General features: G+C 33.6%; 1 protein-coding gene across 3 annotated transcripts; it reads right to left on the bottom strand.

The window, feature by feature from the left end:
• Positions 1-50: 50 nt before the first annotated feature.
• Positions 51-23,121, bottom strand: LOC125682476 (alpha-N-acetylgalactosaminidase-like). 3 transcript variants are annotated; one of them, XM_056155407.1, is made up of 10 exons: positions 22,990-23,121; positions 11,486-15,435; positions 9,398-9,547; positions 7,553-7,727; positions 6,893-7,067; positions 6,617-6,711; positions 5,533-5,694; positions 3,602-3,799; positions 2,966-3,061; positions 51-2,148 (listed from the first exon to the last, which is right to left on the bottom strand). In XM_056155407.1, exons 3-10 carry the CDS (start codon positions 9,544-9,546, stop codon positions 1,975-1,977), a joined length of 1,224 nt encoding a protein of 407 aa, XP_056011382.1. In that variant the 5' UTR covers position 9,547; positions 11,486-15,435; positions 22,990-23,121; the 3' UTR covers positions 51-1,974. The 3 variants fall into 3 exon arrangements, with proteins under 3 accessions (XP_056011382.1, XP_056011383.1, XP_056011384.1); XM_056155408.1 differs by having other exon boundaries at positions 15,389-15,435; positions 22,990-23,085; XM_056155409.1 differs by lacking the exons at positions 11,486-15,435; positions 22,990-23,121 and adding an exon at positions 11,307-11,471.
• Between the last annotated feature and the right edge of the window lie 1,335 nt (positions 23,122-24,456).

Genomic DNA, 24,456 nt, shown 5'->3' with positions numbered 1-24,456 from the left:
TCATAATGGAATTTTATCATCCGTGGATAATGGGAGAACCAACATTTAACACAGATTTCTATAGGTTTAATATTTCAAAATACATGTATATCATTTTCCTGACATAGAATTCAAACATGGGCAAAAAATACATTCATCCAAACATGTAGGATCCCACTAATATTTAATCATAATTATCACATTACTGCAAGAAAAACACCCAACTGTATTATATGTCATCACAGATTAAAAACAATATGAACTGACAAAAAACTTGACGGGAAAGGGGAAATTACATGGCCACAGAGAAGAAAAATCAGCCCTCCTTCACTAAAATCTGAGTACCACTGTTCATAATGGGGTGACCCCTTCCATGCACATGCAAAAAATGCAAAGAGTACGTGTGTGACTTGGGAGACTAACATTCACACAATAAAACAGATCCATGCAGCTGAATGTAAACACAGAGATCGTAATTATGAATTAACTGGGTGAAAAACTTAACTTCATTAGAAATATAAAAAAAATTAAGTAGAAGAGCATCATATTTAGTTCATATACATGTATGATAAAAACCCCACTGTTTATTTGTAGTCTTCGTATCAAAATCAGATCGAAGGCCAGCTGAGCCCAAAAGTAGACACCTCTTGACGCGTGCCAGAAGTCTTCTACATCAAAGGCTTCAGCAACCTTGTAAATGCATCACATTTGTATCATTGAATATCGTAATACAAAGCTTTCCAGTAATAGAATTTGTTTTGATTGATCATGTAAAAGATTTCAAAATTACATCATCAACATAGTTATCAATAAAATCTTACAATGACGATGTTTAACAATGTAAATCATAATGTACATTCTTTTAACTACCGATTGTTGACTTCTGTAGATTTAGCTACAATTAAATATTTTCCACCCAAAGCTATACTTTAACACCATACCAATATGCACTAACTGAAAATGTGTTTTGGCAGTAAACTCGTGCCTGACATATGATACAATAACCAAACTAGAGACAGGGTATTCATGCCTGTTTGTTTATGAAAATTCAGATTAGATGACTAAAGTGTAAAAGTTTTTGATATGGATTGAAACCACTCTTAACAAGCTAAGATACTCTGTCATTATCCTACCCATTTAGGCATGTAAAAACCCACTACCAAGTGTGAGTGACTCAAACTGCAAAAAAAAAAAAAAACCTCTTCCCTATTTCTGATGTACTCTGCATTAGGATTAGGAGTCCTTAATTCATTGTATGAAACCGATTCCAATGAAAGGTTGTTTTTTTTTCAAATTAAGCATTAAATAAATAGAATCATCTTAACAGGATATTAAACAATATATTAATAATTCCAAACATTTGGAACTTATCTGCACATTTAGTATTCATAATAAAATTAAACATACAAAACACAAAAAATCTCAAACTTCAATAAGTGAACTCATTAATGAATTTCCATACTCAGATATTTCATGATGGTTTTCTTTTAAATCAAACAATATTTTCATAATAAAACATAATAGGGATACCCCATGCAGTTATCGATAAAAAAAAAACTTAGATTTTCTATACATTATGATCTACAACACTCTTGTATTGAAGCATTTGTATAGATTTCTTCCCAGTAGATTATAATTTATTAGACATTAAAAAGCGTGAATTAAATTATTACTCAATGAAACTGAACAAAACATAAGCAGTAACAGGAATACAATGCATATACTAATTATTGTGTTAATGAAGACACTGAGTAGCTAGAAAGGGTAGTTTTGGAATGCATGACTTAATTGTTAAAGAACTGGTAATTTTCAAAGTTGTAAAAACCTGAGTAATTTACAAAATAAACAAACTGGCGATGTTGCTATACTATATATTCACAGGCTGTACATCACTTCCGATCCCCTAAATACAGCTTTTGCACATCACTTCCGATCCCCTAAATACACATCTTTTGTACATCACTTCCGATCCCCTAAATACACATCTTTTGTACATCACTTCTGATCTCCTAAATATACAGCTTTTGCAAAGAACACTCCGGACGGATTGACAGTGATGTTGATGTTGCTGGTTGGTTTAAACATTCCTATGAAGTGTCCGTCAAACACCTCTGTGACATTGTAAGCCCCGGGTCCTACCATCCCCAAGCTCTGACACTGCACACTCAACTGTAGTATACAAGAGGAAGGCATCATGATTAACAGGAAGTACATATGTACAACTTCATTGCAATCAACAGGAAGTACAACTACATCACAATTAACAGGAAGTACAATTACATAACAATTAACAGGAAGTACAACTACATCAAGATTAACAGGAAGTACAACTACATCACGATTAACAGGAAGAACAACTACATCAAAATTAACAGGAAGTACAACTACATCACGATTAACAGGAAGAACAACTACATCAAGATTAACAGGAAGTACAATTACATCAAGATTTAATCATTCAATAAATACTTCAGCAGTCATTGAAAAAGTGCTTGTCTTGTAAACTACCAGTCTAGTATATGTGTGTTAAAAACTATGATTCCAGCACAGAGCTATTTATAGTATTCTCCACACCATTACTTCAGGGATTAGAAATTCAAATAATCTGCCTTGTTTTATTTATATACCCATAATAATTTTGAGACTGGAATATCATGAGGGTTGTACAGATATTTTGGGACACATAAGGACATTTTTAACCCAGTTCTCTGATTTATTTCTGCACTGTGTCATTGTCTATTGTGACACATGACCAAAACCTACTTAATTAAATGCTTGTGATCATCCTGTGAGGTTTTAACAAACACCATTATACTTTTCAACTTTACTGTGCTTTGGGGTAGGAACAATGAAGTATAATTTTTGTGAGCACTAGCAACTGAGCTACCATACTTGTGCCATATTTGGATTATAAAATTCAAAACATTAATTATAAAATTCAAAACATGGTAAAGTTATTTTGTTACAATATTGTTATGGTTCTCACCTTTTCTGGTGTTCCTGCAGAGCCTGTGTATAGAACTGCGAAAGCAACACTGCCCTCTGGTGTCACCGGTCTAATCCAAAACTGGATCATGTTCATCTGCCAAACACAATTCATTTAGTTAGATAATTACATATATCTCACAGAATTTTTTTTTTAAATCTTGTGTGTTGATATGTTTTAATGTTAACAATGGTCCAAAACAAATCATTTGTTGAAAACTTATGAGTTTCTATTTCTCCAAAGGAGTGAAAGCATAGGAATATTGAATTTAGCTTTACTGTCCATCAGTCAGTCCATTAATCTGTAGTAAAAACTAATTAAACTGCTCCTAACTTTGTACCTTTAATCTGTAGTAAAATCTAATTAAGCTGCCCCATAACTTTGTACCATTAATCTGTAGTACAAACTAATTAAACTGCTCCTAACATTGTACCTGTAATCTGTAGTAAAAACTAATTAAACTGCCCATAACTTTGTAAATTTTATCCTTTCACTTCAAGTTCTCTATTTGTCCTGTAATAGTATATTACTTGTCACGGTACTTTTTGCTTTTTTCAAGTAGGACCACAGTTCTACCATTTTTTTTACTTGCTCTACTACAATGTAATAACCGATTGGTCCTGAACAAATACTCACATCCACCAAGAGAGCCCCTGGCTTTCCTAATCGATCCTGATTAATGGCGATGACCTCCTTGTGTTGTAGGAGGGCCTTTGAGTAAGGGTCAATTTTCCGAAGGTCAGTAGACATAATTAGAGGGGCTGCCATGATGGCCCACATTGCCATTTGTGATCGCTGCTGCTCTCGACTTAGACCAAAATTTCCAATAATCAGCTGCAAGCAGTAAAGTATGGTCTCTATTGTTTAACAGGCCAAAATATATTAGGGGGATGGATGAAATATCAAAATGTAGCTTTTTTAATGTTTAAGACACAAAGAGCTGAAATGGGTGTATTTTCTGCAAATTACTCTCAATTGCCATTTTAACATTTTAAATATGTCATTGATGCCTTACTATGAACAAAACTGATTTTTTAAAATAAATGCATTTGAATGTCATTTTTTTCTTCAGAGCCCAAACATTGAGCAAAAACATTACATGTAAAACAGTTTGAATATTATGATATAATCTTTCAATTTGACATTAATCACTTTGGCATTGCTTGATGCATATGCCTAAAGGGGCTAAGCCCGTTTTGGGTCCGAACTCTGTGATACCATAAATAGAGATGGTACATGTATCTATATTTATGGTATCAGGGAGTTCCGGCACAAAACGGACTTAGCCCCTGTGCATTTGCCCACTCTTTTCAGTTGCAAAAGTTGTGCTGAAATTTTTCAATTACAAGTATTTGAATATTGAAAAAAAAAATGAAGAAAATCCAACTGAATAATGATATCATACAAACAAAATAATTGTATTATAGTGACTTTATTGCACACTTGGCAATTCTTGGGCTTCATATAATGGAACGTACTTAAATCAACCAATCTGAATTTTACACAACAACAAGCTCTCAGATTTGAGAGAGATAGAGTATGTGAAGAAAAATCACAGAGATCAGTATCGTATATACATGTGTGAGATCAGTATCGTATATAACATGTGTGAAATAAAAAACGAAACACATAGATCAAGTCTTTCCATGACATTCATATTTTGAATTTTAGATAAAGTGCAAAATCATAGCAAGCATAGTGAGTGTCACAGAGTAAGCTCTGATGATCAATATGTAAGAACTGAGGACATTCAAGTGTTCAGAAGTGTGTGTGAACACAACACTCAACTGTTCAGCAATGTATGAACAGAGTACACTCAAGTGTGTGAACAGAGGATGTTCAAGTGTTCAACAGTGTGTGTGAACAGAGGATGTTCAAGTGTTCAACAGTGTGTGTGAGCATCAGCAATTTCTACAGGCAGATAAATCTGATGTTATTGTGTACATCTGAGTTTGTGCCTCCTGATATTACTGTGTACACCTGAGTTTGTGCCTCCTGATGTTATTGTGTACATCTGAGTTTGTGCCTCCTGATGTTACTGTGTACATCTGAGTTTGTGCCTCCTGATGTTATTGTGTACATCTGAGTTTGTGCCTCCTGATGTTACTGTGTACATCTGAGTTTGTGCCTCCTGATGTTATTGTGTACATCTGAGTTTGTGCCTCCTGATGTTACTGTGTACATCTGAGTTTGTGCCTCCTGATGTTACTGTGTACACCTGAGTTTGTGCCTCCTGATGTTACTGTGTACATCTGAGTTTGTGCCTCCTGATGTTACTGTGTACATCTGAGTTTGTGCCTCCTGATGTTATTGTGTACATCTGAGTTTGTGCCTCCTGATGTTACTGTGTACATCTGAGTTTGTGCCTCCTGATGTTATTGTGTACATCTGAGTTTGTGCCTCCTGATGTTACTGTGTACATCTGAGTTTGTGCCTCCTATGACCTTATAATGCTTTGACTTGGAGCTAAGTTTGTATTCTGTTGTGTGTGCCCTTCTGTTAACAAAGTAATATTTTCATTTGTCTAAATTCCCTTATTTTGAGCAATAGAGTTCTCAACAACATACCATATCTGGATCATTAAAGCTTCCTGGTCCTGCAACATCGGAGAAATTGCCTTTGTTTTTGCCATAGTACCCGACGATACTGACCACGCTCTCCCACGAGTCCTGGATGTCATCAAAGTTTCTCCAGATGTTACAACTCTTGGCAATAGCTTTATAATCTGGCTAAAAGTGGTAAGAGAATGGTTGTATATACTAAATTGTACTCACTACTGCCAAACCTAGACACAAATAGTGGAGGTATACATGTACCAAAATTCTGAAAATCTTGTGATGGTGTGTTAAAATTTGGGCTATTTTATTTTCATGTATCAAAATTTTGTGAATCAACTGCTTTGTTCAAATGTATAATTATTAAGTAATTTATAGGATATTTTCTTGGGAAATATATTTTTCAACAAGATGTGTTTGTGAAACACAAATGCCCCTGATAATGGCCAATTCCAAAGATGGCCAAGGTCACAAGGGCAAATATCTTGGTACCAGTAGAAAGATCTTGTCAAAAGAAATGCTCATGTATAAAACGAAAGCTCTAATATTTACCATTTAGAAGTTATGACCAATGTAAAAAAAAAAATTAAAAGTAAGTTAAATGTCAAGGTCAAAAGGTTTAATACCAACGGAAAGGTCTTGTCACAAGGAACACTCATGTGAAATATCAAAGCTCTATCATTTACTGTTCAAAAGTTATTAGCAAGGTTAAAGTTTCAGACAGAATGACAGACAGGACAAAAACAATATGCCCCCCGATCTTCATAAAAAGCCAGTATACCCACAAAAATTGCTCAAATTTATCCACAGCAAAAATAGGCCCTTAATAATTTTGTTCACTTGTCATAAAAAAATGTAAGCCACTTTTCTTATTGATTTTTTAAAAAAATATATCAATCTTAAAGGAACGCAACCTTGTATAAAGATTTGGGATCATGATTCTCAAAGGTCAAGGCCACTGAATTGCAAATTCCAAATTTACAATGAGATGCCCTGCTTTTTAAAATCTTTGTTTGTGGAGTGTAAAGGTTGCAATCAAATATTACTGGAAAATACATGACAAAGAAAAACAGTGAAAATATCAACAGGTACTTACAATTTTACTATTGGCTACAAAGTATGCTGGCCAGCTGCAGGAATAAAGAATAGGTCGGCCTGTTTTGTTGAGGAAAAACTCCATGATTGGATAACCTAAATTTAAACCAAAAAAGCTAAACTCTGAAAATACACGTAATTCTCAAACTGAACTGATTTTCTCCACATCGTTCAAAAAGAATCATACAGAATTGAGATTGAGGGCAAATATCCGATCACAACATCAACATTTGACAAAGAAACCCTTTTTGTTGAAGGGAATATAGGAAAGACTTACCTGATGTCATATCCTGTATATTACTATAGCAACCATCTAGTTTCAGTAAGTCTACACCCCAATCAGCAAAGGTCTGGGCATCGCTCTCCATAAAGAACTTACTGCCTGGGAATCCCCCACATGTTTCAGTCCCGAAATCCTCGTAGATCCCGAACTTCAAGCCTTTACTGTGGATCTACAAGGTAGAAAACTATTTTGCAGCCAAGTTGTAGGTTACCGTGAATCTAAAACATTATACCAATTTGAAATAATACAAGAATGAAATATATTTTAATTCAACAACTTCAACAAAAGAAATATAGCGCCAGGAATCTAATATCAAATGGGTGTACTTACTATTATAATTATTGTACATTTATAAATCACTTTCTCTAATCAAGACAATTACCCTTTTAAAAGCGCTTTACATGTAAAACAATAAAAACAAACTAAAACAATCAGACAGAACCTTGATGCACTCAGGAATCTCATAAAGTCTGTATCTACTTAAGTTTGAATCTTGATGCACTAGGGAACCCCATGAGGTCCATATCTATCTATTTATCTAATTAGTCAGAGACTTGATGCCACTAAAGACCTCATTAAGTCAATATCTACTTATTGAATCAGACAGAGCCTCAATGTTACTAAGGACCTTGTAGTGTCTGTTTGTATACTTACGTAATCACCTAGAGCCTTCATACCACTAGGGAACCTCACAGGGTCAGCTTGCAGTCTGCCGTCAGGTCCGCGCTCTTTGGCCATCCAGCAGTCATCAACATTAATGTACTGATAGCCAGCGTCCTTGTATCCATCTTCAGCCATTCTGTCAGCCATCTGCATGTACAGCTTCTCTCTGTAATCCGTCATCACCTTCATGTTTACAACTATATATACTGCTGTGTAATTATATAAGCTTTATATTTACATATATATTTCTGTATCAACTAAGTACCAGTTTTCTATTCACCTTTATATTTACCTATCTACAGCTGTAAATTTATCTATATATACAGCTTTATATATTCCTGTGTACAACTTCATATTTACACATATACACCTTATTATTTAACTATGTACAGCTTTATATTTACCTGTGTACATGCATCTTCGCAAGCCAAGTGTCCGATTAGCTTACTCTCATCTACCAATGAGATAGATGAGAGTAAGCGAATCGGACACTTGGCTTGCGAAGATTGTGTACATGCAACTTCATACTTACACATTATAAACAGCTTTATATTTACCTGTGTACAACATCATATTTACATATACAGCTTTATATTTACCTATATACAGCTTCATATTTACATATACAGCTTTATATTTACCTATATACAGCTTCATATTTACATATACAGCATTATATTTACCTATATACAGCTTCATATTTACACATATACAGCTTTATATTTACCTATATACAGCTTCATATTTACATATACAGCATTATATTTACCTATATACAGCTTCATATTTACATATACAGCATTATATTTACCTATATACAGCTTCATATTTACATATACAGCATTATATTTACCTATATACAGCTTCATATTTACACATATACAGCTTTATATTTACCTATATACAGCTTCATATTTACATATACAGCTTTATATTTACACATTATATATACAGCTTCATATTAATTTACACATATACACCTTTATATTTACACACTATATACAGCTTTATATTTACCTCCCTACAGATTCATATTACATGTATTTCACATATGATATACAGCTTTATATTCATCTAAGTACAGCTGTAGATTTATGTATATATATACAGCTTTATATTTGACCAGGCCTCGAAATTAACATATGCCCGTCAGTCTGTGTCTAGTTAAAAGTCTGGAGGACTGACATACATTTGTTTTAGTCAGTCCGATGGGACTGGTTAATTTTCTAAAGGATCATTTTGGAAAATATAGTTATGAAATATTATAAACACATTTGGCATGCTTCTGTAGATATCAGACGAACCTGATTAGTAAACATAAATCTCACATAAGTGTTGCAATATTGTCCAAGGCATATTGAGTAAAATTTCATTTTAATAACATTACCAAATTATGTTTAATTATTTCTGGAAAACTCTGTTGGACTGGTAAATTTTTCTGCGGACTGGTTGAAATTATACCCCATCAGTCTGACTGGACTGGTGACATAAAAAGTTAGTTTCAGGCTCTGTTGACTGAAGTCACATTTCCTTCATTATCAATACGAACCATTGTGTATGGACTTTGTTTAGAGATCGGACTCTCAAGTACAGGTTTCTGTGTAAGTTATCTTAATTGGGTACAATGAACTTTCACTTGGTATCTTTTCAGACAAGAAACTAATATACTACAGGGTAATTTTCCTTACAGTAACATTGAAGATAAATGCACAGCCCTTTTTCTTCCAGGAATAATTCAACTTGAATGTAAATTATTCTGAAAATACCTACTTAAATAAAATATTTTGGATTCACTGCCGATTTTAAAACTAATTCTGCAATACTCAGTTCACCTACCCGATGCAGTTTTCTGGGTCATTCACACAATCTGTGTTACATCTAAAACGTTCCCATGAGTTCCAGCCCATTGGAGGGGTCAGGCCTAGTCCGTTATCCAGGGCATAGGTCACAGATACCCAAGCCAATAAAAGAACAATTGCCTTCATTCTGAAAAAATTCAAATGTTAATACCTAAAAATGTGGAAACATTACTTCATCATTTTATACAACGTAACAAGTGTCATCTTAGGTGCATGATATACATGATGTGTTACTGGAATCTCTGGGTAGTCATGTGTTTCATCCGATAGACATCTTCACTGGACTAATTCAGATTTGTAAGCTGAAGATAATGTAACCCTATATATACAATGTAATAAATGTGTACATCCACTCTTGGTTACGAAAACGGACTTAGTTCTCGAGGGTATCATGCTTATCTAACATATCAACATTGATGGTTGTCTGGGTAACATGCTCCTGATCCCAGTTACCAAAGAGAGTTCATTGTCATCAACAATAATTGTGTGTGAGAGGGTCTTCAATTCAACATATCCATATAACATTTAGAGTGTCTTTGAATGAGTCACAGAGTGTATCTTCTGATATCAGTCGAGGAGGTGTGGTATTCTTAGGAAGGGGTGCAAAAAAGAAAAAGATTTTGGAGTTCATAAGGCACATGTGAATATGCCTACTAGTGTTTCACTTACAGTAGTACTCCCTGTACTTTGTTGATAAAGTTGCAAATTAATTCACTGTTCGTCTTTTCTTTAAGGTCAATGGTTATTGGAATTTACAGTAAATGCAAGGGATTCTTCATAGATCTATATTGTTTACTACTATTCTTATTTGTGTCAATGTTCTTTTTTCAAATTGACTATTCTCACCCATACATGTATAAAAATTCTGTGGTTGGCACTCAGGCTAATTCTTATCCCAACAAATTCTTACAGTATTGTTGTAATAGAGTTATTTTCTGTCACCTGTCACATTTGTTTTACTGGTATTGAACCAGTTTGATGTTTCTTTGTGCATACTTCTCACAACAATGGATTTCCTTTTTTTTTTTTTTTTTTTGGTTCTCTTAATAATTATGGTTATCTACTTTTTAAAATCTACCAGTTTACCGAAAGTATTAAGTTAAAATGCAGATTGAGCAATTCAACAGCCCATTCAATTTTCCTAGGCTATATTTGTTTGGTCGGGTGGAGTGCTACAGGAGTGATCCTATAATTTGCTTGTTTGTAGATCTCCAGTAGATCTCTTATCGTCTATTTCTCAAATAGCAAGTAGAGGCTGGAGATGTACTGGTGATATCCTGAACCAGATTTGGAGATGGGAAACAAATAGATCCCTAGGTTTCAAATTTATTTTTCAGTATCGAATCACACAAAATTGCTGATAAAAGGCAGTTTCTTCTCAAATTAACTTTGGTATGCAAGTAATATTTTGGATATCTTCTACATCATTACATGTATATGAATTAGATCAAACAATTGCATTGAATCAATTACTTTATTCATAAAAACTATGTGTCGATCGTTTGCATAGTTTCAGTACCAAATCTGGGTCACAGTTTTAATTTGCATAAATTTGTAAACTATGTGGGCAAATAATTGTGCATATGCAGCACAAACAACACAAAGGTAGAACATTCTTATATGTATTTTGATACACATTACGGACTATTAAACCCTGTTTGACTTTTTTCTAGATCGATAAAAGAAATTTTTTTTAGGCCTATATAAGTATAGGCAAGGCCTACTGGCTAAGATTATTTACCGGTAAAATAACTAGTGCTAATAATTACAAAATACATCTACGCATAAGACTTATCAAATATGTATGTGTTCACGTAGTCTGTCAATTTTTAAAAGGCATCACAGAAATGTTTATTGAAAGCTTAAACTTTTGCATTATATCCTACATCTACCCCCCGACTGTCTCAATCTGTGTTCCCTCCCACTCCTCGATCCTCTTCGATCTTCCTTCAAACAGTCAAACACCAATATTAACACTAGGCCTATACCATAGAAATTCTGACTATTCTATCAAATAATGAAAAGCAGATATCCATAACAGAAACACATACAAATCATACTTTACCTGACTAAATGTTGGGTCAGCTTCTGATCTGACTCACGTGAGGAATATATAAAACAAAATATATGATCATGTGATTTATCATGTGATAACGGGATCCACTAAATAACCTATTTTAACTTAACAAAAATGCGTCAGTCAATAATAATGCACGTGCCGCTGATTCTAAAGTGTGATATTCCGAATATACTGTTCCCTCGTTGTAGAAAGCTCAGCAGAAGTACAAGAAAGATACGTGCAAATAATACATAGGACCTACTTTAGGGTGGGTGTAAATGTAGTCCGGGACATATGTCCCGGGACATATGTCCCGCGATGTCCGATATTGACGTTTGCCGATTTATCGTTATACGTTAGTTTTTCTTCAATTATCTTACTGAGTGTGTTTTAAGACGATCACCAAGAGTCTTCATTGTGAATTTGGTGTGTGGAAATTGCCTAATTATTTAATAAATGGCTTTTATTTTTTCTTCAGGGTGTAAAGGTAGTCCCGAAGATTTTACGAAGAAAACGCATTTCCGGTTTTTGTTTTTGCCTCGTTTAAGTACAAAGCACTTATAATCTTTAAGTATTGTGTCCTATTGATAATCATAATAGACTATTTTATCTGGTTATTTTAAATAATCTCACTAATCAAAACATTAAACTGGGTTTTATATCCTTTTTTTCTCGGGACATCGCAGTTAAATGAGATACTAATGAGAGAATCGGACTGATATGAAACATTAAATCCGAATTCATCTAAAGACTAATTTATTATTATCATTTTATTATCATTATTATTCAAAAGCAATGTTAGACGTTTAAATTAAATGTAATTTGTAATTCATATACAATATCGTGGAAAGATCAATAAAATTGGTATTGGGGTTGTTAGCCGTAAATTAATTAAACATGTAAAGTCTAATTAAATTACGTTGCCCAGCTCTAAAGAGCCATAATTTTATTAATCTGCTAAATCTGCACCGAATCATATATTTACTTTTTTCTGATACTTTATTTTTAAAATGAAATATATATATTATTTATTTGATATTTTGCTAAATCTGCACCGAATCATAGATTTACTTTTTTCTGATGCTTTATTTTCAGAATGAAATATATAGATTTTTAATTTCGGCAATGTAAACAAACCAGTGAGATGTTAATTTTGTAATTTGCCACCCAATCACTTTAAAGAATTTGAGCATTCAATTTCAAGACTCATCATTATAATCATAAGCCTGCAACTATATCATAAGTAATTTTGATGATTTGGAGAATGGGTGGTGGCAAAACTTTGTCAACCACTCAAGTAAAACAGGAGCAAGTAATTTACTTCTCATCGTTAAATCATGTGCGCACTTCGAGCTGCGTTTGAATAATCATGAGACGATAATTAATCTTGATAGCAACACACATCACTTAGTAAATCCAAGTATTGATTAATAAAAATGAAAAAATTTCTTATCTATCATAGACATTTTTAATGGCATTGAAGATAAAATTTCAATATACTCCCGGAGAATTAAATGGCAAAATCTTTTGATTTCTTGAATTACTTTATTGGGAGAACTTAATTTTTTCCAAAAACCCTTAAAATTTGCGTCATTTTATTAATTTCACCTTATTAAAAATGACAGAAAATAGTACAGATGACTAAATAGGAGACATATTTCAAGTCCTATAAAATCCAGACCCCCTGCCTCATAAAATGCCCCCCCCCCCCGTAACCACAATTCCTGGACCCGTCCCTGTTCATTAGAAAATGCAACATGTACATTAACTGTAGATATTCCATAGAGAGGGCAGTTTATATATATTTACATGTATTTCATTTCATTTTATTCAGGTATAAAATATCCCAGAATGTCATGATTGTAGATTTAAAATAACAAATTGAAACCGGCATAATCTATAGCACTATTCAGTTATAACAGTTAAAGAATAAGTGACTGTATGAATAACATAACAAAATATATTGATACCAAATCTTATAATTTATGGTACTTTATATCAGTTGTAATTAATTTTCCTTACTAGAAATTACCCTTCAAATCACTTTTATAGCTATTCATAATACGGGTTGAAACTGTCACCTTATTCCGGTTTTAATTTTACACTCTTCGTGTCGAGTCAACCACCGAAGTGATGTCCCATAAAAAGAAGGACGAGCATTCATATAACATGCTGAATATTTCGTAAATCTTTTATCAGGACAAGAAACAATATCTAAACAACAGCAAAAGCAACATAAAACACAGAAAAGGTTTTATTTCAATTATTAACAAGGCAAAAACAAAAACCGGAAATGCGTTTTCTTCGTAAAATCTTCGGGACTACCTTTACACCCTGAAGAAAAAATAAAAGCCATTTATTAAATAATTAGGCAATTTCCACACACCAAATTCACAATGAAGACTCTTGGTGATCATCTTAAAACACATTCAGTAAGATAATTGAAGAAAAACTAACGTATAACGATAAATCGGCAAATATCAATATCGGACATCGCGGGACATATGTCCCGGGACATATGTCCCGGTGTAACCGTGGTGGCGGTCACTGGTGCTCAGGGTCGCTCTTAATAGAATATATAGGGAAAAGAACGACTCGGATCACCGGCTTCTGCGCATGCGTGGTATTTAACTCGAAGCGGTGTCCTACTGGTTTTAAATCCATAGTAATAATAAACCCCCTTCTCAGTTTTCTGTTTCGTATGCACATCATAACTTGAAAGATACAAATTAACTTGTATTATCCAACTCCAAAATTGATATTTTAATGCATAAGATTTCTGAATTATGTCTAAGATATCTAATAACGAATAAACAACTTGAAAACAATGGCTGTTTATTCAAAGCATATTTACAATAGTGTTATCTCCATAACAATTCCTAAGTCATCTTTTATATTTTAATCACATGACAACAGGTGTGAACAAGGCACAGCTAGACGCCTTAAACTTGGATTAACGTGCAGGTGTAAACAATTACCTGTAAATAAAATAACACCAGGTTATTCTACCGTGACCAACCTTCGTAATCATAAGTACAAATACCACTCGCCCAATTTACGAACAATACGTAGGCACATATTCAACATTGTTTTATTATTTATTTATCTATTTTGTATAGTATGTTTCTTCTCTCACCCTCTTTTATTTCAAATATATTTTCTGATTATCTGAATTCAAATTATCTCCGATATGCGAACAACCACACATCTACTGTATACAACTTGGAGGTTTACTTTGGGTGTTTTTGTACAAAAGTGGAAGACTTTCCTATTACGAGATAATTCTTTTTGTGTTAAAATTTAACCAACTAGACTCTATATACATGTACATATAGCAGGATCGTGTATAGGAACCAGCAGGCATAAGGGATCGTGCCATCCTTCTTATTCCCAATAAAAACCATAAGACAACAAAACTAACGTCTGGCGGCTTTTTTCGTCTTTATTTACCTAATATCTATTTATTTATTTTCAAGGTCAACGTATATCTGTTCACTTATGCCCCAACTATAATTGCTTACAAAGGACACGTTTCAGTTTCACGAAATTAGTCAAAATAGGATTCATGTTTGGTATACGGACAAAAAGTCACAGGATAAACGTCACTGGACAGAAAGTCACAAAATATGTAGAAAAGTCACAAAAATGACTTAGTAAATGAGACCCCATATATACTTTTAAGATAATAATAACAGGTGGTACCCAAATGCTCACTAAAGCTGTTGTTCAGACACCAGACATTTCTTACAGTGGATAGGAGGTACAAGGTAATACATGTCATCATTATTGATGTTTGTTTTGCCACATTTAGCACCTTCAGTTCATTATTAAATGTTCATTATCAGATAATAAGAAAGGAAAAATCATTAACTTGTTTATATATCAATTATTATATGATAGTTCACTTACTTCTTGCTTTGACAATGATCTGGAGTGAAAGGAAGCCAACCATAATTCTGTCATCATTACATGTAATATGTAGTATACTAAACCAAATGATCATCAAGCTTATTTCATCGAAATAAGAAATCTCTCTTTTTAAAAATCAAAATGATATTTTACAATAAATATGATAAAAGGAATAACAATTTTATAATTATTATCAAAATCTCATAGAAAATATAAAGTTTGCATATATATATATATCCATTTTTTTTTTAAAAGTATACGATATTAAAAGAAATAAAATAGACAGTACACAAAGTTAAAATTTTAACGCTAGCGCTTTCAAATTTTACCTTTGTGTACTATTTATTTTATTTATTTTCATATATCTGTATAATGACTTTCTGACCGTCAATTTTACAATATTTCAAATATGTTCTAACACAGAGGTGCCAAGTAAAGTAGTAGTTAGGAGAAACCAAGTGTATTTTAGGATTCAGCGAAATTGTGTTATTTGTACACATGTATATTGTAGATATGACTCGTATATACCAGAAAAAGGAAGTTAATCTTAAAATGATATCATCGGTGCGTGGTACAAACTGTCGCACGACTCTCATGAATACATTGATCAAAAGATTACAAATGTAATATGCGCTTAATTCAAAATTTTAACAAGGGTTAAGGATATGTTCTCTTGCCCAAAGGGGAAGGTTGGTTTAAATGGGACATTTTAATGCATTTTTGACTATGCAAAGAACCAGAGCCACGAATAGCCAAAAATGGCCCTTAGTCAGAACATGATATTATTCTCGGGGACAGAAACCAAGAATATCTATTTTTCAAATATGTTATCCTTTTTCCGATATCTTTTCATTTTTTTTACTTATTGACCTTCAAAGTACCCATTGTTTTGGCCAGATTGTTATTGACGTCGCAATTTTGCAACGTAACGTCACAATTTTACAACGTTTCATGTACTTTTACGTGAAAGTTCTCTAGGTATAAAAGTGAAACAAAAACACTGTTCAGTGCAATTTAATTATGATATTGTAAATATTTAAATCTGTCTATGTTAATTCTATATTAAAACACACACCTATATAGTATAATTGTACATCTCTTTCTCCTCTCTCTGTTTGTCTCCTTCCCTCTCTTTATATTTTTTTAAATTTTATATATGAAACCATTCAACAGTTTTAAAGTAATATTAATTCAGTACCTCTTTACTTAGCTTTGTTATTTATGTATGACATGAAGATAAACCCAATCCCAGTATTTTAACTGTATAACCATTTATTGCACATACCGATATTTGGGGGGGGGGGGGGGGGGGTGTCTTAAAATGTACACGAAAACACGGTGGATCCAACCGTTGACTTACGAATAAGATCTATTGACCTATGTGTGTGCGTTTCAATATTTCATGTAGTTTATGTTGCATATTGATCACTTCTTTTAACAATCTTTTATAAGTTTGCGGATTTTTATTTTTATTATTTATTGGGGGGGTGTTGGGGTGTTATTATTATCCCGCATGTACATGTAATCACGCCAATAACAGTAATATCCAGGCTTCGGACAGCGGCGTTATTTCAGACGCACTTTGCTACATGTACAACTTTGGACAGTGAGTAAACATTTTAATCCTATGTTTCACACTTTTATTTGTGTTTTGCTATATAGGGAGTTACGTTTATGATGTGTGTGTGTGGGGGGGGATAGGGAAACTGTTACAAAAGTAGCCGTACATGTACAGAATAACACATGAACATTTAGTTTAGCCATATGGATATAATTTATTTTACATTAGGCTAAGAAAATGTTCACGTAAAATATGTTCCATTTATCTAATTTCATTAGTTTACTATCGGGATCATTTATTACAATAATATCTAGACCTGTGTGTATTTCAAAATGCCTTAATTATTATCATTAACTCCATAACATCTATGAAACGAATTAATTAATTAAAAAGTCTTATTCTGATACTGCTACATATAATAGAACCAAACTCCCTCCTCGCATATATTTGGTTAGTGTGCAAACAAAATTAAGCGGATGTTATTTTCACATAAATAGAAACAAGAATTTTATCAATCAAGGGGTTAACACCATAAAATTTGCTTATCTTAACACTTTCACATTTCTTCCTGTCATTAGGTTTAGTTCTTATCTTACATAAAATGCATGAGGGAAACCTTTTTCCGTTATCAGACACTTCCTAAGCAGGACAGTGGTTTAATAATGTGTTCAGTTCTTCCTTCTGTAATGCTTAGTAATATTTTACTTAATTATGTAGGATAATATATTTAAAAAATGAATACATAAACTTTTACTTCAGGAACGAGTGTGATTCATATATTCACCTCTACTTTAATCAGTATTAATGATATCGTCTTCTTTTTTCCATTTGTCTTTTTTATTTTGTTCTAAGATTTGTGGTTTTGAATATTTGCTGTTAAGACTGAATTTTTCATGATAAATATAATTGAAACAATGAAATATACACTATTTTCGTTAACATTCTTTTTACATTATTTTTTTTTTCATTTTCGAATTATTCATTATTATGATCCCTTTTTATTAACTGCCTTGTATTTTTGCTAATTAGATCAAATGTAATTCTGTTTGTCAATGAATTTCATTTAAAAGCAAAACAAGATCCATATTGCTAGATATATTTTTCGTATTCATATTTGTATGTATTTCTATATATTGATTTCTGACGGATGAAATATGCAATGGACCGGAATAGCTGTGTGTCGAAATATTACGGTACCCGATAACGTATGTCCAAATCGGTTGTAACACGTAAACAACGGAACGAATGTTGTAGATCTGTAGCTCTGAGACTTGTAGCCTACTGTCTATTCTTTATATTGTTATGTGTACGCCTAAAAAAATTTCTGGTACCCATATATTATACTATAACTTTAGAAATCATTAAACAATACGGGATAGGCCAATATATCTTCGCATCAAAGTAGCCTATCGAGTTGGGCACCCCTCGGTCCCCTAAGTCTTTATATGTACTGCGACAGCGATTTCAACATGCTCATCAGTGCCAAGAAAACTGAATGCACGGAGATGAAACATGTGAAGCTAGATATTTATTAAATTCAACGGCCTTCAGATAATTAAAATATATATAGTGTGATAACGTATAACGAAAAGGTGCGGCGCAGACGATGGGTGGATCTCGATTGTATCTGGAGTGGATTGGAGGACATAGCTTCGTAATTGGTTGATCAAATAACTAAAACTGTTAACTAGTGCAAGGTTTTTGTAACTATCCCTAACATGGTTACATAGATATTCAAGTTCATAAATTGAGCATATAATCTATTTAAAATTTTGGGGGCAAAATCGATTGATGTACATAGCCCGATTCCGACGATGGCGCGGATCCGGTTTTATTTCAATAATATTGTTTGAAATAATCCTATTTTATTAACTTTGAATAATTACTGGTTTCGTAAAAAGACAATGGAACAATCCCCAACTAAAATTTTAAATATTACGATTTGTATTAAACCTATAGTTTGGAAAAGTATTCGGATTCCGTGCATGGAATGTGAAATTCCGGTTATTTGCAGAACATAAAAAGTAAAAATTCACTTATCCCCCAGGCCTCGATCCAAAAAAACTCTTAACTTCTGTGCAGTATGTCATATACTGATTTACAATTCATTAAGATTTATTGGATCGATGCCCGGGGGTTATACAATTTTTTGGTGCATATTGTTGGAAATTATCAGCTTTTACAAAAATAACACAACTGTTATGGGTTCTGCATGTTATAATTTCTATATGCGTGAATTTTCGCGGAAAAACACACTGGATTGATAAAGAAGAAGGTCTAAGCTATTTCATACCATGATGAAATATTGGAATGAAGATACTTTATTTTACTCAAAATCACAGGGCCATATTTGGGTATTCGTGGCTCTTGTTCTTTCAAAAGGAATGATTTAATATGGTGCATGTCAATGCATGTTCGAAAGAAATTTTTGTTCCTCCCCCGGGAAAATGTTGAAAAAAAAAAGATTTAAAATGGGACATTTTAATAAATTATTGACCGAATTTCTTGCTCCTTCTTCCTTTCATTTATAGTCACCACATGCTTTATATCTTTGGTTGTGGTTAAAAGAAATAAGAAGACCTAGGGGAGGGGACTCAACCCCACCCCCTCTAAATCCGCAACTGCATAGATATGTAGACTTCTTTATATTTTGAATTAAGGTATGCCATGTATAATGAAAGGATAATGAAGAATTTTGAAGGATTTAGATCAACATAAATGTTTATTGTCAAATAATGATGAAAGTGTAGCAGATGAAATTCACATGACTGGTGAATGATTCGAAGCTGACATTTTTGCACTTAAGACTTTTTAGAAGAGTTGTCTGCCCTTTGTATAAATAAGAAAATCTAATTTTCTAAAAATGTGTATGGTCAATGATTAATTTTATTTCATATTTTCATTAAGAGAAAGTGTATGTAACTTTCTACCAAGAGATTTGTATGAAACTATAACTTCTTTTTAAAATATTGTAATAAAACAAGCTTCATATTTTGTCACAACTGACTAGGGTATGGTCTGTAAAAGTTGCACAAGGTGCAAATGGGTGGCGGTTTGATTTGAACTAGATAATTTATGTGTAGTTTCAGAATTCGGGAGAGAAAAAATGGGGAAAATAATTATTTTGAATTAATTATGAGCGTCGGTGTCTGGGGTCGCTCTTCAGAATGACCGTTTCATATTTTATCACAACTGACTAGGGTATGTTCTGTAAAAGTTGCACAAGGTGCAAATGGGTGGCGGTTTGATTTGAAATAGCTAATTTAAGTGTAGTTTCAGAATTCAGGAGAGAAAAAATGGGGAAAATAATTATTTTGAATTAACTATGAGCGTCGGTGTCTGGGGTCGCTCTTCAGAATGACCGTTTCATATTTTCTCAGAACTGACTAGGGTATGGTCTGTAAAAGTTGCACAAGGTGCAAATGGGTGGCGGTTTGATTTGAACTAGATAATTTAAGTGTAGTTTCAGAATTCGGGAGAGAAAAAATGGGGAAAATAATTATTTTGAATTAATTATGAGCGTCGGTGTCTGGGGTCGCTCTTCAGAATGACCGTTTCATATTTTGTCACAACTGACTAGGGTATGGTCTGTAAAAGTTGCACAAGGTGCAAATGGGTGGCGGTTTGATTTGAAATAGCTAATTTAAGTAAAAATGGCGTTCGATGATGGCGGACGTAACGGATTGACTGAGAAAAGTTATACGAATTTACGGAATATGTGTTCCACTACAAACTCTGTAAGTAACCTTAGCAATACTATAGATAGTGTTTTGAACGAGGAAGATACAATGCAATGTGCATATAGTCCACAAAACTCTGAAATAGTCCATGTTCTGACAAACAATCCAGTGAGCGAAAACCAACCTGAGCACAATTTGGTTGAAGAGACATTTCCCAATACTGTGCTGACAAATTGTACATGTGATTTTGAGTCGTTTGACAATGTTCTACAAAATCTTCCAAAGGAAATGTATATTGAAAAACTGTTGCAGTTAACGTCCAGTAACGAACAGCTTATAATAGAATATAGGACATTTCTTTGTAGCAGGGCTAAAACCATTGAAGGGTGTCCTAAGGGAAACCTCATACAGCGTAGAAACACTAAAGCCAACCCAAGCTCAGTAAGATACGCAAAGGACTGTTTTGCTCTTTATATATTCTGTAATGGTGACAATTCGCATCTATCAGATGTTTTTGACAAAAAACAAGATATTTCTGAAATATCAAGCGCATTTACCATAGATCAACACTACATAACGCAAACACTTGTAGAACGTATGCATGAACTTGAAGTCAGCGCATCAGGCACAGACAAAATTATTAAAAACATGCAAAAAACTATAACAGATCTCAAATCTAAAAATTCTTCATTAATTGCGGAAGTTGATAAAATGAAAAGTGACATAGAAGTCCATGCCACATCATGTGAAACTTTTCGTAAAACCACTAAGGCACGTCTGAAGTGTGTTGAAGGTCTTGACTTTACTGAGGAACAAGCCAAATCTCAAAAAATCAGCAATGAATTATCTAGATTGTCCAAACTTTGTCAAAGTCTACAGAAACAATTGTCTGATATAAAGATGTCAAAGTCATATGCTGCTGTCGTTACCCCACCGAGGGCCCCAGATAGTCAGTCTCGGATCAGTGAAAGCACTTCGCGGTCCAGTGATCATTCACAAGGCTCGGCACCAAATAACGGTACAACAGAGAATTCCACGCGAAACACACAAGAATGTCCAGATAAATGCAAAGTACAGAAAGAAGTTACTGATGAAAATCATAATGCACCAAAACATCAGTCAAGTGTAAAATTAAGTGATACTAGTAGTTCCTGTCCAGCACTGACAGACAGTAGCCACTCAAAAAACAATATTCCCATCCCTGTGCATATTTCCCGGAAGCCCGACTCGTTTGTAGCAAAACAATCTGGTCTAAATCAAGCCCATGATCCAAATCAAAAACGAGACGTATTTCTCGGAATAACGCATCATAGACGGAGAAACGCTCAATTTTACCTCACGGGCATAGACTGTGACACTACTCGGGATGGCATTATTAACTATGTACGAGACAGTAATATCCGTGTGACGTATCTATCCTTATTCCAGTCCAAATATAATCAGGACTGTTTGTCTGCGAAAATCCACGTTCCCGAAGAAAATCGTAAAACATTATGTGCGCGTTCATTCTGGCCTCACGGAGTCAAATGCCGTCCATGGATCAATGCACATGAGAGACAACGAAGTCGCCAAAACGATTATAAAGATACTCTTCACAATGAACAATCTTAGACAATACATAATGTTGTGTATCACTATAGTACATGTATATATGTTACTTACAATTTTGAATTGGAATGTCAGAGGAATTATGTCCTCTAGTGTATGTTTGACAAATCTTTTACGTTTATCTGACTGTGATATTGCTGTAATCTCAGAACACAAGTTACCCGAATCATGTTCTAAATTCTTTGGTTGTATTGATAAGAATTATATAAGTGCAGCAAAATTTGAAAAATCGGACAAAAATGATGAAATAGGTAAAGGAGGTGTAGCAATATTATACAAAAATTCCTTAGAATTTTACACATCTTCAGTTTACACTAACTCCAACAGAGTTGTTGGTATCTGTTTAAAAACTCCAAATCATGTTCCATTATATGTTTTTGGTGTGTATTTACCTTCTGAAAACAATGTTGATCAATATAGAGAAGTGTTGAATATACTTAACGGATTATTCACTAATTACTCAAATCATGGTCATGTAATTTTTGCTGGTGACATGAATGGAAGCATACTACAAAAAGATGCTGACAGAACAAATATTTATAAATCAGCTGAACTTACAGATTTTGTCAGGAAAAACAACATGTATTGTGATGTTACTAGTAGTAAGAAAAACCAATGTCAAGATGTTTATACATTTGTACCCTGTAAAACCATGTTAGATTATATATTTGTTAGTGAATCCCTACAAAATCGTATTTTAGATTATGCAATTATAGAAGAAGGTATAATATCTAGCACCTCAGACCACTTACCTATAATAGTTAAGGTTGAAGTTTTGGAAAACCCACACACATTATTACCAAACACATCTAAATGGCCTGCGTGGCACAGAATATGCACAGATACAAAGATCAAGTACTGTAATCAGCTGAAAAAAGACTTAAACCATATACTGCTCGATGAGAACAACATGTCGTCTGTAAATGATATAAATACATATTCAACAGAAATTGTTAACGCTGTGATAAAAAGTGCCAAACTAACTATTCCCATGTGTTCATATAATCCTCATACCAAACCTTATTGGAATACCTCAGTAAATGAAGCTCATAAGAACGAAATGGAACTTAGAGTCAAATGGGTAAAAGAAGGAAGACCTCGGGGTATGCAGCACATATCGTATGCTGAGTATAAACATGCAAAACGCCATTTCCGACGATGTCAAGAAAGCGCCTCCCAGGACTTTATTCGAAAAACGTACGAAGATATCGACAACGCTGCAGGAATCGACATTCGATTGTTTTGGAAATTAATTCGTCGACAAAAACCACGCCAAACAAAGTTATATCCAGAAATACAGTTTGCCGAAAGAGTAGGAAATACACCTGAAAGTGTCGCCTCAGTTTTTGCTGAATACTTCTCAACTGTGTACGAGCCCGGACAAAATGAAATGTATGACAATCAATTTTACAACAATACCATTCGACAATACAATCGTATCAAAATACAAGAAACTGAAAATTCTGCCGATCTTCCAGGTGGATATGTTACAGAAAAGGAAATAGTTGATTCTATAACACTATTAAAATCAAAAAAAGCCCCTGGGCCCGACAAAATTCAATCGGAACATTTGATTCATGGAAAAAGTGTATTATCAAAATATTTATGTGTATTATTCAACAGCATAATAAAACTAGGTAAAATCCCCTCTGGATGGAAACAAGGTTTTATAGTACCAATTTTCAAGGGTGGAAACAAACAAAAAACTTCTCCTGACAGCTACCGACCCATTTCATTATTGTCTACTATATTCAAAGTTTTTGAAAAAATCATCTACACAAGGAGTATGAATGTAACATTCAAAGAGAAATACCCGAGTCCTCAACAACAAGGTTTTCATAAAGGTTTAAGTTCTATCACAGCTGCATTTAACCTTCAAGAAACAATCTTACATCACATTGAAAACGGATCACGTGTATATTCATGTTTCCTAGACAGCCGAAAAGCCTTTGATACAGTATGGAGAAAAGGATTGCTTTGTAAAGTTAACGAAATAGGTATCAAGGGAAAATTATGGACATTGATATACGACTGCCACATCGATACCAAAAGTGCTGTAATTGTAAATTACCAACAATCAGACTGGTTTCCGGTTGAACAAGGAATACGGCAAGGCGGTGTCTTATCTGGATTTTTATACACAGTTTATATCAATGACTTACTTAACGAACTTGGTCACATCAATAAAAACTTCGGAATTCATAATATAGAGTCATCGA

Source organism: Ostrea edulis, chromosome 2 (genome assembly GCF_947568905.1).
Source record: "Ostrea edulis chromosome 2, xbOstEdul1.1, whole genome shotgun sequence".
Classification (NCBI taxonomy): domain Eukaryota; kingdom Metazoa; phylum Mollusca; class Bivalvia; order Ostreida; family Ostreidae; genus Ostrea; species Ostrea edulis.
The sequence above is the reverse complement of the archived record's forward strand: the minus strand, read 5'-3'. Positions and strand labels throughout refer to the sequence as shown.

Excerpts from the sequence above, each read along its gene's own strand:
- LOC125682476 (XM_056155407.1), bottom strand. The coding sequence starts at position 9,546 with ATGAAGGCAATTGTTCTTTTATTGGCTTGGGTATCTGTGACCTATGCC. Across the intron at positions 7,068-7,552 it reads TGAAGGCTCTAGGTGATTAC|ATCCACAGTAAAGGCTTGAA; the intron begins GTAAGTATACAA and ends TCTACCTTGTAG. Across the intron at positions 5,695-6,616 it reads TTGTAGCCAATAGTAAAATT|CCAGATTATAAAGCTATTGC; the intron begins GTAAGTACCTGT and ends TACCACTTTTAG.